The following is a 15303-nucleotide window of genomic DNA, read 5'->3' as shown; positions in this document are numbered from 1 at the left end:
ATATATATATATATATATATATATATATATATATATATATATATATATATATATATACACACAGTTTCACAGCTGGAATATGAAAACTCTGCTTCTCGGGGAATTTCTAAGTCTCAAAGTCGGCAAATCTGCCAAATTCTGCTTTGTGTGTCGAGTTATTCCAGTTTGGAAAACAGTTTCCTGTCTTTTTAGTTTGGCACACAACTAGGGGGTGCAAAATCTATTGTGAACCTAAATTGATTTGCAGGCTGGATCAACTTTTAGGAGGGGCCGGATTTGGCCCGCAGGCCGTGAGTTTGACACATGTGCTTTAGGTTGTCAAGTTTTATATGTTATACCAATATGTTCACTACTGCTCTACAACTGAACCCGCTACAGACTCTTTACTGCCTACTGTACTGTACTTACTGTCTACTGCCTCTGGAAGACAGTAAAATCGGCATAAAAGATTTGCTTTTGAGAAAACATTCGGTGCTGGAGCCCCAGGCTACATCTAAACTGGTACATTTTTTCATTTTAGGCGCCGTTTTGTCACAAAAACAATTTCCGTTCACACAACTGTTTTAGCTCCAGTAGCAGAACTAATCATCGTCCATATTAACACGTCTGACATCACATATCACATGACCGTTCACACACACTGGGCATGTGTGTGGCGGTGTGAACAGGAAGCAGATTGTCTGACGTTACTCTGCGGTTGAAAATCATGGATGTATAAATTGAAAATACAGAAAATACTTTTGGAGAAAGAACGATGAAAAGTAAGAGCAGGGAGTTATTATCTTGGAGCGAGGACGAGGTGGAACTGTTACTGAAAGGTCTGGAAGCTACCTAACAGATAAGACTGACTGACGTGCGTCGTCGTTTCCAAAGGTCTCCGTTTGTGTCCGTCCAGACTACAAAACAACCCCGGAGTTTACAAACCAAAACGGGGGCAGCAGAGTTTCCAAATGTCTCCGTTTTAGGGGCTCAGTGTGGACGCGAGGGGTAAACGTAGCAAAAGATATTTGTTTTCAAACTAAAATGTAGTAGTATAAATAAATCCACAGAAGCCACCCCCCAGCTCCGCCCCTGTTGATGGTCCACTGGGCTTGCTGTTGATTGAACACATCATTCACTTGATATTTGAATGAAAATAATTAGGTTCTCATGTCCGTTTTTCCCCCAGTTAATCTTTGGAGGATCTACAAAGCTGTTGAGAAACTTGGGGGCTATGATTCGGCAAGTACAAGTTCTGTATTTAACTATTGTTCCTGTTCTTTGATGTGTGTGTGTGTGTGCGTGCAGGTGCACTTGTGTGTGCTTGTGTGTGTGTGTGTGTGTGTGTGTGTGTGTGTGTGTGTGTGTGTGTGTGTGTGTGTGTGTGTGTGTGTGTGTACAGGTTTTTGAGTGGAAAATGAGCTATATATACTGTATATAATAGGTCAGGTGCTGTGACGTGGTGGTGTCTCTTCACACACTGGAGGACATTTAGCTCTGGTTGCTCTGTTGCCTTTGATGTTGACACTGTGGGACGAGTTCTGAGAGTGAATGTCATGTTGAAATGGCATCAGAGCGGTTCTCCAATCAGAGCGGGTCTTCAAAACAGAGCTGACCCTCGCCATCACCATCACCGCTGACATTGGTCGCAGGGTGTGAACACAACATAAGCCGCCTACGGATGTGTACATTTAAGTGAAAGTGTGAAACCAGCAGACAATAGCATTTAAATGAAAACCAGCCTGCCTCCCCCCAAAAAATGAATGAAAATTTGCTCTGCCATCGCAGAGCAAATTAAGTCATATCTAAATGTTTTAAAATCCAAAGCACTTTACTGCACACTAGTTTCTTAAAGTCCAATGGGCTCTTTAATGGGTCTTTAAATGTCCAATACCCTAAGATATTCATTTTAATATTATGTAAAACAGAAAACAGCCTGATTTGAGAGGCTGACAACAGCTTTTTCTGCCATTTTTGCATGAAAAATTACTTTAATGTTTAATTGATTATCAAAACAGTTGCTGACATAGGCGTAATTTACAATAATCAAAACTGCCCAGTGCAAACCCCCCCCAAAAAAAAAAAAAACAACAACAATTTTGCGCCATAAATTGGTGCAGAACAATTCACCAGAATGCAGAAAATGAAGTATTTGACGCTTAAAATTTCAACTTTGCTCAAAAGTGGAGATTTCGGGGCACCCTGGTAGCTCACCTGGTTGAGCGTGCGCCCCATGTACTAAGGCTCAGTCCTTACTGCAGTGGCCTAGGTTCGATTCTGACCCACGGGCCTTTGCTGCGTATCATCCCCCTCTCTCTCCCACTCTCCTGACTTAAGCTGCCCTATCCAATAAAGGTAAAAAAGCCCCAAAAAATCTTTAAAAGTGGAGATCTCAACGCCCACAATGTTGAACCCAAAGCTACGCTCTTCATTGCCGATAACGTTTCTGTCGATTAGTTACTTACTTACTTACTTATCGTTGCAGCTCTAGTCAGTTACTTTTCACACACTTTAATGAAAAATGATTTTAACTATTACAGACACGTGTTGTTACTTATGTAAATTCTTTCACACTGCGTTCTCCAACAGGTGACCGCACGGCGTCTTTGGAAGAAAGTGTATGACGAGCTGGGAGGAAGTCCAGGCAGCACCAGTGCTGCTACTTGCACTCGCAGACACTACGAGAAGTGAGGAAAAGCCTGTCTCTAACTAACGTGTCATCGATTCAAACATTTATCAGCTGATTCCTAATCAGAGATTTGTGTTTCTGTAGGCTGGTGCTGCCCTTTGAACGACACCTAAAAGGGGAGGACGACAGGCCGCTGCCTCCGAGCAAACCGCGAAAGCCATATAAGAGGAATTTGGAAAACAAGGTCGCCAAAGCTGAGAGGAAGAGGAAGAGGACTCCGTCGGATATGGAGATAGATTCAGAGATGGAGGTGAGTCAAATTGGGGAGAAATTAGTCTCGCGAGAGCTGCGGAGGAGGGTCTGGCGAGTCCACACAGCATTCTGGGATGGGAGAAAAACGTGCTCTGGTTCATTGGCATTTCTTTAAACCAATCACAATCGTCTTGGGCGGCACTAGGCGCCGGATGGAGCCACAGTGCCTCTGCTAGTAGTTTTAGTCGTGCAACAGAAAACTCAGATTGGACAGATAGTCTAGCTAGCTGTCTGGATTTACCCTGCAGAGATCTGAGGAGCAGTTAACCTTAGTCCTCACAAATCCACCGGAGGTTAGAACGCCAACACAGAGACAGAGGAAGGGGACGGACATCTGGCTGAAAAGAGGGACATCCGGCGGAATTTCCCGCGGCAACGGAGCAATCCCGAAAATGAGACGTCGTCGATAAAGACTAGGGAGAAATTAACAATATCGGCAGTAATAGGTCACAGCTTTCCTTGACGTTAACATGTAGCTTGGTATGACGTGATACGGAGCTGAGAGTAGAAAAAACGGTTGAAACCGGAGCGTTCAGTACAGTGGGAAATCTGAAGTTTTGGCTCACAGGGAATTCTTTATATATGTTTACCAGTGCTGTCAAACGATTAAAATATATAATCGCGATTAATCGCATTAATGTCATAGTTAACTCGCAATTAATCGCAATTTATCGCACATTTTTATCTATTCTAAATGTCCCTAGATTTCTTTTTGTCCAATTATTTATTCTCATTTTAATGCTCTTATCAACATGGAAAAGTGGATCGGCTTGCTTTGTGCTTTTGTCGCCTGGCTTTGACGAGGGGGCGGAGAATTGGCATCAGCCGTGTGCTCGGCCATCACTTTTTAAAAGTAAACTTTCCATTCAGAATCTTATTGGCATCCATTTCGGCGTCTCGCGCTCACCATCCACTCAAAACGTAACGTTAGCCTACTACTCTTTGGCCGGCTCGCGAGCCCAGACAAGTGTGTGCCGCGTGCCTGTTGTTTAGTTTCCGGTCTAGTTTTGTAGTTTTTCTAACGTTACTAGTTGTTGCAACAGCATGTGGAAAAAACTACAAAGTTTGCTAGGCCAAAAAGAACGTTAATCTCGCGACAAAAAAATGTACGCCGTAAATATGAGTTTGTGTTCACACCGTTAATAACACGTTTAACGGACGGCACTGATGTTTACCTCATAACTTGAAGCTTTGGCCACGTTTAACATGTACATCCGTCATTGTAACATTATAAATATGACTGAAAAATATTAGTTAAGTAAGTAATTAGTTGTCAACTATTAACTGTCAACTAAAACTTCTCTGATGTCAGCTTGTTAATTGTGAATATTGTTCTAGTTTCTTCTCTCCTCTGTGACAGTAAACTGAATATATATATTGAGTTGTGGACAAAACAAGACATTTGAGGATGTATGACTTTTGATTTATCTTATAATCTAGTATGGTATTTCTATTCTTTTTAATGAACTTTTGACTCTGGTCTAGTTACATAACTTCATTAACGTCATCTTGGGCTTTGGGAAACACTGATTGACATTTTTCACAATTTTCTGACATTTTATGGACCAAACAAACTGACAATAAAAATAACCGTTAGTTGCAGCTCTAAAGAAAATACAGAAAAGCATTGTTAAGATAATTATTTACCAAAGAATAGACCGAATCTGTCTCAGAATTTCTTCTCAAAGTTAATTTTTACTTGCGCAAGGAGTCAGTTTACAGCACTTGCAACAAAGTACAGAAAGTGACTGACTGAAGCCTTCTACAGCAGCTTTTTCTATCAAAATGAAGTCATAATACAAACGGCGATGTTGTCTTCCACAAGGGCAGGAAGTGGCTCCCAAGATTTATCGCGTGAGAACATCGGCAGTATTTTGGCTATCATGCAAACAGTTTAATATTAACAGAAACAAGAAGAGTTGTTTAGTTTTTCTAACAAGCATAATAGGTCTCCTTTAAAATGTCTCAAAAAGAGAGAAATCTGGATTAGTACATGTGTCCTAAAACATATCCTGTATGATTTTATAGATTCTCAGCCAGAGAAGTCCAGAGGCTGCCTGCCAAAGTGAAGCAGCGATGCATCCTCACCCCGCTCTCTGGGCCGCCCCCTCTGACAGACTTCCCCCTGAGCACTCTCAGCCAAACCGAGCCACCGCCGCCCTTTGCACGTCCGTCTACGCCCACCTCGTCCCGGTCCCCACGTCCAGTCCTTGGACCGCTCATGTCCCGCCTGCTGCCGGAGAGGTCATCTCTCCTCTGGAGAAAAAAAAGCGAGTGGCTCAGGCGAGCCTTAACATGCCCCCGAGTGCTCACAGCGAGGATAGAGAGCGGCCCTCCGTCATTCACTGCTCCCAGTCTCCGGCGCGGGCTTCTTCCAGCCGAAACTGTAACTCCTCTGACAGCTCCCCGCTGCCTTTATCCCCTTCGTCTTCCCGCAGCCCGTCCCCTTACTCCGTTTCATCAGAGGACGGTCCGGAGGAGACTAAAGATAAACCTGCGTCAGACTCTGAACTATCCCAAAACTGCTCTAGTTCTGGGAAAAATGCATCCAGCTGCAGTGAGGAATGCAAGTCTGCGAGCTGTAGTCAGAAATCCAAAGACCTTGCAGGACAGAATAACGACGTCTGCGCCCAATCCGCAGATTCCATCAAAATCCAGATTAAAAGCTCTGCCTGGATGCCCATCCACAAAGGGAGCGTCAAATACGCCCCCCATCACTTCCACTCGCCCTCCTCCTTCGCGGCGAGATCTGACTGGGCTCCAACATCTACCTCTAGTTTCACCAAAGTTGTTCCAAAATATGTGCAGCTTCTGCGTCCTGCTCCCATTCGGCCATCTTATAAAATCCCCCAGGGCAGGTTGATGCAGCAGGACGACTCTCTGGCTTGTGCGAAGAAGCTGAACAACGTGGCTCCGTGGCTTTATCAAACAGAGAAGAGGGAAAAATCCAGGACAATGCTACAAAAAGTTCCTTCAATGCAGCAACAGAGTCTGTCCCACTCCACCGCTAACCTGCCAGCATCGTGTGTCCTTCAGAGCTGCGACAAATCAGGGAGAGACTTACGGCACCAGCCTTTCTTACACCCTGCTTTTCTCCCCAACAGAATGAGACTACCTCAGTCTCAGCTAGCGTACCGACACGTCCCAATGAGTCCGGCTCACTCTGCTCTGATTGGGTCTGCTGTTTACCCCTATCCCTACTCCATTCCTCTGTTAACCCCCCAAACCTGTTACACCCTACCTGCCATGCATCCCATTTACTCTCACAAGCTGTGATTTCATTTGCATTTTAACTCCAGACTTTCATAAACAAAAGAAGCGTCACAGTTGATCTTTAAACTGAAGAAGGCAGACATTGAGCTTTTTGGTACACTTTTCTGGGATTTTTTCTCCATGTGATTAATGCCTACCGTACACTCTGAAAAGACTGAAAAGATTAAAGTCTGACACCATCTCACATCTAAAGACACTCTGTCATAATGTCTCTGAGTTTTTAGTCACAGAATAGAAGATTTTACTACCAAGACTTAAAGCGTAGGATAAAAACACGTTTGATTTTGTCGGAACGTCAAGACGGGAAAAAGACTGACTTAAGACAGCACGGACTGAGTTTTATTACAACCTTGCTCCAAACGATTGAGACGACAGGAGCAAGACTCTCATGATTTCATTCAGATATTGGAAATTTCTCTGTGACAGTGGAATCGCTTGAAAAGTCGTTTAGTGTAAGGATGGCTTAATTCTAGGGATCGAGCGATGCTGGTTTTTTCAAGGCCGATACCGATTATTAGTAGTTAACGAAACCGATAACTTTGGAACCGATATGCATTTACAGTCTAAATGAAAATCATTAAAGTGCTCATATTATGCTTTTTGGCTTTTTCCCTTTACTTTATTGTGTTATATATCTTTTTTGTGCATGTTATAGGTTTACAAAGTGAAAAAGCCCAAAGTCCACCCCAAAGGGACTTACCATCTCCAACAGAAAACACTGTTCACAAACTGCTCCAAACAGCTCTGTTGTAGTCCAGCCTTTACTTCAGAGACAAACGTGGTCACTTTGGAACACACGTTATAATGCTCGCCTAGCTGCTAGCGTGGCACGCCCTCATACTCTGCTTCTGACTGGCTAGTAGTCCTTACCTAGCTACTGTCAGGACACGCCCTCATACTCTGCTTCTGACTGGCTAGTAGTCCTTACCTAGGTACTGTCAGGACACGCCCTCATACTCTGCTTCTGACTGGCTAGTAGTCCTTACCTAGGTACTGTCAGGGCATGCCCTCATACTCTGCTTCTGACTGGCTAGTAGTCCTTACCTAGCTACTGTCAGGACACGCCCTCATACTCTGCTTCTGACTGGCTAGTAGTCCTTACCTAGCTACTACACATGTGCGACTCCCAACAAAGATGGAACAGAAGTGAGATGTCTCACTCTGTAGCTAAAACAGAGAGCTCAACACACAGGGTGAAAAGAGGAGCTGCAGCAATGTGCAGCACAACAAAAATATGGTGATTTTTGAAAATGAAACCATGTAAATCTATTCTGATATAACCTCTAAATACAATTATGAACCTGAAAATGAGCATAATATGAGCACTTCAAGTCAAAATTAAGATTCTGAAATATGTTACAAACATCAACACAAAACTTTGTTTAAATGCTATAAGCAATTATTTAATGAATGAGAAACTTTGAACATAATCCCCAGTAACAGAGAGTCAGATATTGTTGTGGGGGGGACATTAAGTCAGACTAAGTGGTGAGAGGGACAGACACAGAGCTGTAGCCGAGCCAGAGTAGGGGACTTTTTAATTCATTAACTTTATCGGTTATCAGGCAAGTAAACCACGATACAGATAATCTGCAAAACTGCAAAAAAGAACGGCCTCAATCAATGTTTTTTTTGTCATGAGTACTTGTTGTACATGAGCCTGCGAATATTACGATGCGATAAAGCAGCGTAATCTTTTTTCACGTAGTCTGAATTGGTCCTAAAACGTCCCAGTCAGAGAGGAAATGCCGTAAACATATTCTTTATAAATCTTTACAATCATTCCCCGAAAGAACCCAGCAAGCCTGCCTTGCTGTTGTCTTTCTCTCTTTAACATTATCTTTTTCCGAACCAATGTGGATTTGTCTGAGCTTCGCATCGCAAAATAAAGCCATCAACCAATAAAACAACAACGTAGAGGCACGTAGTCTGAACCCAGAGCCGTCCAACACGACAACCTTCACTCCTTTCAACCTTGACAAAGGCAGCGCGTACCAGATCCTCTCCTTTTGTTCTTACCTTTCACAATAAAAGTCCTAGACTGCGTATAGACTGTATAGCACGCACCCAGTGCATGCATAGCTATATATCTGTAGTCTCGCTTTGCCAGACCCTCCTCCACAGCGCTGCGGAGGAGGGTCTGGCTAGTCCACACAGCATTCATGGATGGGAGAAAAACATGCTCTGGTTTATTGGCATTTCTTTAAACCAATCACAATCGTCTTGGGCGGCACTAAGGGCCAGACGGAGCCGCTGTAAAATAATCGTGCGAGAGAAAACTGTGATTGGACAGATAGTCTAGCTAGCTGTCTGGATTTACCCTGCAGAGATCTGAGGAGCAGTTAACCATAGTCCTCACAAATCCACCGGAGTTTAGAACGCCAACACAAAGAAAGAGGAAGGAGATGAAAATCTGGGGGGATTTCCTGCGGCACCGGAGCAATCCCGGAATTGGGACGTCAAGGATAAAGTAACAGAAGGTCATAGAGACTTGTACCTGCTGGTATAAATATTCCCAGGCGAGCATTTCGCATTTTGGTTTCGTTTATTCCTAACGCTCCCAGTGTGTGAAGGCCTTTAGGCAACATACAAATACTTCCTGTGGCTTCACACACAGCCTCCCCCTAGTGAGAATCTAGTTGGTATAATTAACTGTGTGACCTGTGAGTGTATGGCCTTATGTGGCTAAAACCAAACTACAGTGCAGGGAAATGAAGTCACAACAGAGAGACAGGTTGAATCATCTCCTGAAACTCAGAGCAGAACTGTGCAAACTGTACTTCTTAAATGTATGTAGCGTATTTATTGTTTTAAAGCTGTAGTTTGATTTAATACAAAACAATGCAACAGTGCTGCACTGATTTCGACTGATAACACCTGTAACATATATAATTAATACCAATAACCTGGTATTTAACCGATTAACAATTAGCTGAAACATTTCCATTGAAGTTAGATAGTCTCGCATTGCCATTGCCTCTATCTCCACAGCGCTGCACAGTAAGTTCTGGCTACACCACAGATGCATTCTGGGATAGGATTAAAAAACACTCTGGGTTGTTTGCGTTTCTTTAAACCAATCACAGTCGTCTTGGGCGGCGCTAAGCTCCGGACGCAGCGATGGTGGCTCTGCTAAATAGTCTCAGGAAGGTTTTTTGTGTTTCGGTGGAACATTTGCACCCCGCAAAAGAAAACACCACACACGATACAGTTAAGTGTTAGATAGATACTCACTCTTGCTATATGTACTATATATCAGAGGTCTCTGGAGCAACTATGGGTTAAGTGTCTTGCTCAGGGACACATTGTGTATCACACATTGTATCACAGTGGGAACTGAACCCAGATCTCCCACAACAAAGGCATGTGTCATATCCACAGCGCCATCACCACCATACGTTGTTCTAAAAGCAAAGAACCTTGTTACTGTACTTATTGTGAAGTCTGTTGAACAATACCATGTCGTATAAATACTGTATGTACTGTGTTTCACTGTTAAATATTGTCCAAGATATTATAAGCAGATTGCATCGTCATTCAAATGTATTTAAAAATAAAGTAAATGGTCATAAATAAATGACAAAAATAAACAAAAAATATGAAAAAATTTTGCTCCTTTGTTTTTAATTATAGAAATGTTTCTCCATAAAAAAAAATATTTTATTTCCTCCATAGCTACAATCATTTTGATAAGACATTTGACATTTGATAAGTCAGTTGTTTGTCCACCATTTCTTTACGTCGACCGTGCAACCTTTTGTTTTTTTGGGTCGGAATTTTAGAATTGTCACTTTCTTCCAAGTTTTTTGTTACTTTTTACGATATATTTTGTGGATTGTTTTGATGTTTTTGTTTTTTCCAACATTTTTGTCAATTTTTTCAACGTTGTTTTTTATATGTATATACATATATATATATATATACACACATATATATATATACACATATATATATATACATATATATATATATATATATATTTTTATTTTTTTTCCCATATTATGAAAAAAAAACCCTAAACCCCTCCGCCAAATTATGTCACCTCAGTCTTTGACAAACCCAGGGACAACACCGTTTTTTAAATGTTTTATTACAGAACAGAAAAATACTTTGCACATCTATTACATGAGACAGGCACGTCGGAGAGAGACAAGTAGGTCAAAAACTGCACAATGCCCCAACTTAAACGTAAAAAGGTTAAAGTGCTCATATTATGAAAAAAACACTTTTTCTGGGATTTGGGGAGTTATTTTGTGTCTCTGGTGCTTCCACACGCATACAGACTTTGAAAAACAACCCTCCATGCTGTTCTGAGTGAGATACGGTTTCTGAATGTGTCCTGCCTTCAGTCTCTGGGTCAGCTGGTCAACATCTGCACGGCTTTCTACGTCACTAGCCGAGACGAGGGGGCTAGGGGGCTAACCGTTAGCATGCTAGCGCTAGCATGCTAGCTCATTCTCAATGGCAAAACACTGCTACAACACACACAAATTCCCCCTAATCTACAAAATAAATTGTATAGAACTACTTAATGTCCCTGTTCTGCAGGTATTCAACACAAAGGTGGAAGTACGCCCTCGTTTAGAAGAAGTCTCCCAGCTAATCCTGCCTTGTACTACTGAAGTTGGAGAAACAGCTAGCTAGCTCATGTAGGCCTTACCTAGCTACTGAGCATGTAGTCCTTACCAAGCTACTGAGCGTGTAGTCCTTACCTGAGCATGTAGTCCTTACCTAGCTACTAAGCATGTAGTCCTTACCTGAGCATGTAGTCCTTACCTAGCTACGGAGCATGTAGTCCTTACCTAGCTACTGAGCATGTAGTCCTTACCTAGCTACTGAGCATGTAGTCCTTACCTAGCTACTGAGCATGTAGTCCTTACCTAGCTACTGAGCATGTAGTCCTTACATAGCTACTGAGCATGTAGTCCTTACCTAGCTACTGAGCATGTGCGACTGCCAACAAAGATGTTACAGCAGTGAGAGGTCTCACTCTGTAGCTAAAACAGAGACCTGAACACAGGGTGAAAAGAGGAGCTGCAGCAATGAGCAGTGCAACTAAAATATGGTGTTTTTTGAAAATTAAACCATGTAAACCTATTCTGATACAATCTCTAAATACAATGATGAACCTGAAGATGAGCATAATATGAGCACTTTTAAGCATTTTGACATGGCATTCGCTCTGACTTTAGATTTGACTTTCTGTTTGTTTCTTCTGGGCATGGTTGTGTTATTATTGTCTGTTTATCTGCTTTATAAACTGACTGCAGCTCTGTTGCGGTGCGACCTGGCTTAAACCCTGCAGGTCTGATGTCTAGCTAAGATTAACTTTCATGTTTCATGTCAGTTAGACAGATTCCATACAATGCTCTCTGCACGTACAATTCATTATTGAATTTTGGATGTTTTATTCAAGTTTTAGCAAATACATTGAAATGGTTTCAAAACTAAATTGTGACTAAACTTTGACTCTTTGAAGTCTCTGATTATCCATCAACACACATTCCTCTAATATTAGTCTAAATATTTCAGAATTTCTGCTTCTTTAACTCAAAGATTAGGTATAATGTTCTACAAATGAGGATTAAAAAATAATAATATAATAATAAAATAAGTGTAAATCAAGTGGTAATAACTTGGTGTTAGTGGTGTTTGGGTAACAAAAGCATCAAAAACATAGAAAAAAGCATCAAAAGTGTCGAAGAAAGGGATATAAATGTCAGAAAAAGCGTAAAAATGTGATTGCCTAGGGCACATGTGTCAAACTCAAGGCCCGAGGGCCAAATCTGGCCCCTCACAGGTTATGATCCGGCCTGCATTTCATTTTAGGTTCACAATAAATTTCGGCCCACGTAGTTTTTGTTTTGCTTTTTTCAACATTTTTGACGCCTTTTCCGGCAGTCTATGCTCTTTTTTTTCAATGCTTTAGGCACTTTGTTTTAATGTTTTTGGCGCTTTACTCAATGTTTTTCCACTTTTTCTGAAGTTTTTGGCGATTTTTATGATGTTTTTGGCACTTTTTCCAACTTTTTTGGCGCTTTTTTCAACATATTTGTCACTGGCTGAACTTTTTTGGGGCCTTATGAGGCCCAAAATGTAAGTGAGAAGACTACAGTATATGAGACATGCAGTAATATTCTCAAAATATTTGACTTTTTCTCTTAAATAAAAGCATGTCAATAAACTCTACATGTCTGGCCCTTGATGTGATTCTCATTTTCCAATGTGGCCCTTAGGGAAACTGAGTTTGACACCCCTGGCCTAGTGCGTCAAATGTGTTGGGGGCGCCGTGTCGCCCTTAGGTCTACTTCTCATTAATAACAGAATTAGAATGACATGCGAAATAAAACATGTTTATTAAACATGATCACCCTAGGGCGCCCCCTCAGCCACACGGCGCTCTGAAGCAGACCTGTGAGTCGCTTAGCGTCCACTCTCGCTGTAAAAATAGAGACGAGCAGCGGCACAGACCACGGAGCTGCTGCAGCTCGCCTTCCGTGGTCTGCAGCTTCAGGTTCATAAAGGACACGCTCTGCTGTCGACATGCTGCGGTAGATGTGTCCTGTTTGTGCTCTGTGTATTTCTGCAGTAGGTCTAGTTTCGGTTTCCCACCTCCGATGTAGAGCAGCGTTCAGCCACTTCCCTAAACTTTGTCTCATTCAGACACCAGTTCAGAGTCTCAAACGGGGCTCTGAGTCTGTCAGACGGTCTGACATCTACCGCATCAGCAGAGCAGTCACGTAATGCACAGCAGACTGTGGTGCAGGTGGATTATTTCTGAAATATTGTGATTTCATTCTTGTAATAGCCTATTATCACTTTATTTTTCTCAAAATATCACGACTCCTCCAAATCTCAGAGAGCACAGATGAGATATATTTTGAATGAGCACAAAGTTTTGAACATGAGCAGAAATATTGCTCAAACACATCTGAAATCATCATCATTGAGGTGAATAACTGTCATATGCACATTAAAGGAGGTTGTGTGCTGACTCAGATAGAATTAGAAAAGTTGATCCAAAGGAGAATAAATAGATGAAAGCGATACAGATTTCCTGAGAGCCGTACTGCTAAATATTCCATTATGTTTTATATTTGGATCGTAATCTATGTTTCCCTTTACATAAAGAGATTTCCAGCATAAATTGATTCAGAAAAATGTAGAAATAGGTGCATAAAAATTCACCTGAATGCAGGAAATAGTGTTTAATGTATATAGGGGGGGACCCCCAGAACCCCCCATCGTAAGTCACCATGCACACAAATCTGGAAACAAAGCCCTGGCCTTTGGGTTGCCAGACCAGTTATGATTAGACCAAATGTTGGTGCCATCTAACTTACATGCAAGTAAAATGTACATACATTGGTACTCTATCGCTGACACAGCACTGTGGAGATCTGGCACTGCGAGACTGGGGGGGGGGGGGGGGGGGGGGCACAAATCTCAATCTCGCCTAGGGAAACCAAAGGGCTAGAGCCGGCCCTGGCCGAGAGCATCAGGTGTGTGAAAACATGGAGGCCACAATAACAAAAGATTTTCTTCCGTTTCCTTATACAAGCATACAAACAGCACATGGACAGCTGTTTGTTTGTGTTATCTGCAGGACAACGGACGGGAAAGGACACGGATAAGGTGTTGTTTTATACATGGGCCTATTTATGAATAATTTCAAACATGTTATGTCCGTGTATGTTTCTTGGCAGAGGCATTTGTCCACAATAAACAGTTTGTCATTCAAGTCGCCTCCATCAAACGTTAGTTGTCATCAACGCGTCACCAACTGGGAAACTCGAGTTTCCCACCTCTGATTCCCACAGGAAGTGACGTGAATGGTGACGTTTTCACTCGGAAAAATATTTTTCCGACGTCCATGAAAGCACGGTTAGATACCGCTCCGTTGGGCTGTGATTATGGGGCGTGTTTCAACCGAACCAGGAAAGAAAATGCCTCTGCACTCAATTGGATAGACCTCCAACCAATCAGAGCAACAGATAGACCTCCAACCAATCAGAGCAACAGATAGACCTCCAACCAATCAGACCTCCAACCAATCAGAGCAACAGATAGACCTCCAACCAATCAGAGCAACAGATAGACCTCCAACCAATCAGAGCAACAGAGTTGTAAACAAATACAAAAAAACCCAAGCGCTCTTTGGTGACGTGGTTGATTACGTTACTGTTGATCATCTGTCCATCATCGTATAAAGCCCGCCCTGACAATTTGATTGGTCCGAACAGCTCTGGTTCGAGCATAGTTGCTCCACAACGGATCAAGTCCAGACCCAACTTCCCGACCTCAAATGTTGTGGGCGGGGCTAAGTTTGGCTGGCATCCACGCTAACAGTACAGATCCACCTGGCCATGCGACGCTTCTGTCGCGCCACGCTCCACTTTATACCTATGGGTTACGTCAAGTGACTTTAACGCGCCCACTACGCATCCCGAAAATGCTGCGCGTCAAGAAGCTGGCCGATGCCCATCTTTATGCAAATTAATCCATTGAACGCGACTATCCAGTAGAAGTAGACGAGAATCTTTTAAACGGACCTTTGTTGATCTGAAATGAAGACAAATTCAGCAACTGCACGGCCTATTTCTCGCTTAAAATGTTTTCAGAAACACGTTTCGGTGAACTATTTTCGTAAAACATGAGATCGTATTCTGTCCGAGCCGCCATGAAAGTGGCTTGAAATTCTCGATGCATCCAGACCCACGTGACACGTTCGTCCAATCAGCTGCCGGTCAGGGGCGTGGAGCATCAACCATGGATGTATGACGTTGCGACAACACGCTTCAGTCGTGTCGCAAAATGGATCTGTACCGTAAGACTAAGATGCAGCACCCAAGCCAAATAAAATCAACGTGAGCACCAAAACTAACTAAATGACTAAATGAAATACTCTGATCTTATGATTGTAGTTAGACTTCTTTAGCAAGGTTTGTCTGTATGTTTGAGTGTTACTTATTTATTCATTATCTGCTCTAGCTTTTCCAAAGTTTTAGACACAGATATGGTGACATTAATGGTCCAAAATGATGTAAAATTGCATTTTTTTTTTATTGAAAAACATCACATTTTCTTGAGGGAGGAACCCCTAAACCCCT

General features: G+C 42.3%; 1 protein-coding gene across 2 annotated transcripts in view; it reads left to right on the top strand.

The window, feature by feature from the left end:
• arid5a (AT-rich interactive domain 5A) overlaps positions 1 to 6794 on the top strand; it is a 19450-nt gene extending 12656 nt beyond the window's left edge. For both annotated transcript variants that reach the window (XM_078251641.1, XM_078251642.1), the window contains exons 4-7: positions 1169 to 1221; positions 2569 to 2666; positions 2753 to 2918; positions 4949 to 6794. In XM_078251641.1, coding sequence (XP_078107767.1) covers positions 1169 to 1221; positions 2569 to 2666; positions 2753 to 2918; positions 4949 to 6196 — 1565 coding nt within the window. In that variant the 3' untranslated portion in view covers positions 6197 to 6794. The remainder of the gene's footprint in view (positions 1 to 1168; positions 1222 to 2568; positions 2667 to 2752; positions 2919 to 4948) is intronic.
• The last annotated feature ends 8509 nt before the right edge of the window (positions 6795 to 15303 follow it).

Source organism: Sander vitreus, chromosome 5, assembly GCF_031162955.1.
Source record: "Sander vitreus isolate 19-12246 chromosome 5, sanVit1, whole genome shotgun sequence".
Taxonomy (NCBI): Eukaryota; Metazoa; Chordata; class Actinopteri; order Perciformes; family Percidae; genus Sander; species Sander vitreus.
Note: the sequence above shows the minus strand (reverse complement) of the source record. Positions and strands in the feature narration are given on the sequence as shown.